This window comes from Charadrius vociferus, unplaced genomic scaffold (genome assembly GCF_000708025.1).
Source record: "Charadrius vociferus isolate BGI_N301 unplaced genomic scaffold, ASM70802v2 scaffold407, whole genome shotgun sequence".
Taxonomy (NCBI): Eukaryota; Metazoa; Chordata; class Aves; order Charadriiformes; family Charadriidae; genus Charadrius; species Charadrius vociferus.
In genome coordinates, this window is record NW_009649852.1 from 815,154 (window position 1) to 816,433 (window position 1,280).

The 1,280-nt window shown below is 57.1% G+C and overlaps 1 protein-coding gene across 1 annotated transcript in view; it reads right to left on the bottom strand.

The window, feature by feature from the left end:
• FAM168A (family with sequence similarity 168, member A) overlaps positions 1-1,280 on the bottom strand; it is a 177,404-nt gene that overhangs the window by 3,108 nt on the left and 173,016 nt on the right. The window contains exon 6 of the mRNA XM_009890993.1: positions 501-675. Coding sequence (XP_009889295.1) covers positions 501-675 — 175 coding nt within the window. The remainder of the gene's footprint in view (positions 1-500; positions 676-1,280) is intronic.

The following is a 1,280-nucleotide window of genomic DNA, read 5'->3' on the forward strand; positions in this document are numbered from 1 at the left end:
CTCCAGGGAGATCTTATTGTGGCCTTCCAGTGCCTAAAGGGGCTCCAGGAGAGCTGGGGAAGGACTTTATACAAGGGCATGGAGTGACAGGATGAGGGGGAATGGCTTCCAACTGGAAGAGGGGAGATTTAGATTAGATATCAGGAAGAAATGTTTCCCTGTGAGGGTGGAGAGCCCCTGGCGCATGTTGCCCCGAGAAGCTGTGGCTGCCCCATCCCTGGAGGTGTTCAAGGCCAGGTTGGACGGGGTTTGGAGCAACCTGGGCTGGTGGGAGGTGTCCCTGCCCATGGCAAGGGGGTTGGACTAGACGATCTTCAAGGTCCCTTCCAATCTAAACCATTCCATGATTCTATGATACACCCTGCGAGGCCGCAGGCAGGACGTGGGACACACAGAGGGCTTTTCATCCCGGACACATCTCCTGCTCAGGTTGTTTGGGATACGTCCCACCCGCGAGATGAAACCGTAGCTCGGGAACACGGCAAGATTTTCCTTCTTACCTGCTGACATTGCCATGGTGGTCCCAGCGACCATCCCCATGGCCACACCGTTGGTCCTGGGCGCAGCGACCGGGGCCGGATAGATGGCCGACGGGATGCTGTTGGGCTGAACCACGGTGGTGTGATGGATAACGTGAGGCTGTGCCGCGTACACTGGCTGGGTATAATAAGCTCCCTGTTTGAGAAGGGGAAAAAAACCATCATCAGCTTTGTCACTCGATTGAAAGCACGAGCCAAAGCAGCGATGTGAAACCTGGTATTTTATTTAGAGGCAATCACCAGCTCTGCGCGCAGTGAGTGTCAGCGCGGTAACACAGAATGGGCTCTTAGTGAGATGTTACAGCAGCTACGGCTGCAGATCCTGCGACGGAGAGGGCAGTGATGCTCTCGGGGTTGGTCCTGCCGGCTTCGGCAGCACGGTCCCACACCCACCCCCTGCACCAGATGGGACATAGGAGGATCCCAAACCCAGCCTTTATCGCGAGCCCAGCATGGCTCCGCTGTGGTAGGCCTTCACTTCGAGAGTTCAAGCCCTCAGCTCCTCCAGATGTTTTGCAGAAGCAATATGCCACCCAGAGGGACCTGGACAGGCTGGAGAGGTGGGCCCAAGCCAACCTCATGCAGTTCAACAAGGCCAAGTGCAAGGTCCTACATCTGGGTCGGGGCAATCCCAAGCACAACTCCAGGCTGGCGGGGAATGGCTGGAGAGCAGCCCTGAGGAGAAGGACCTGGGGGTGCTGAGTGACCAGAAGCTCAGCATGAGCCAGCAATGTGTGATCG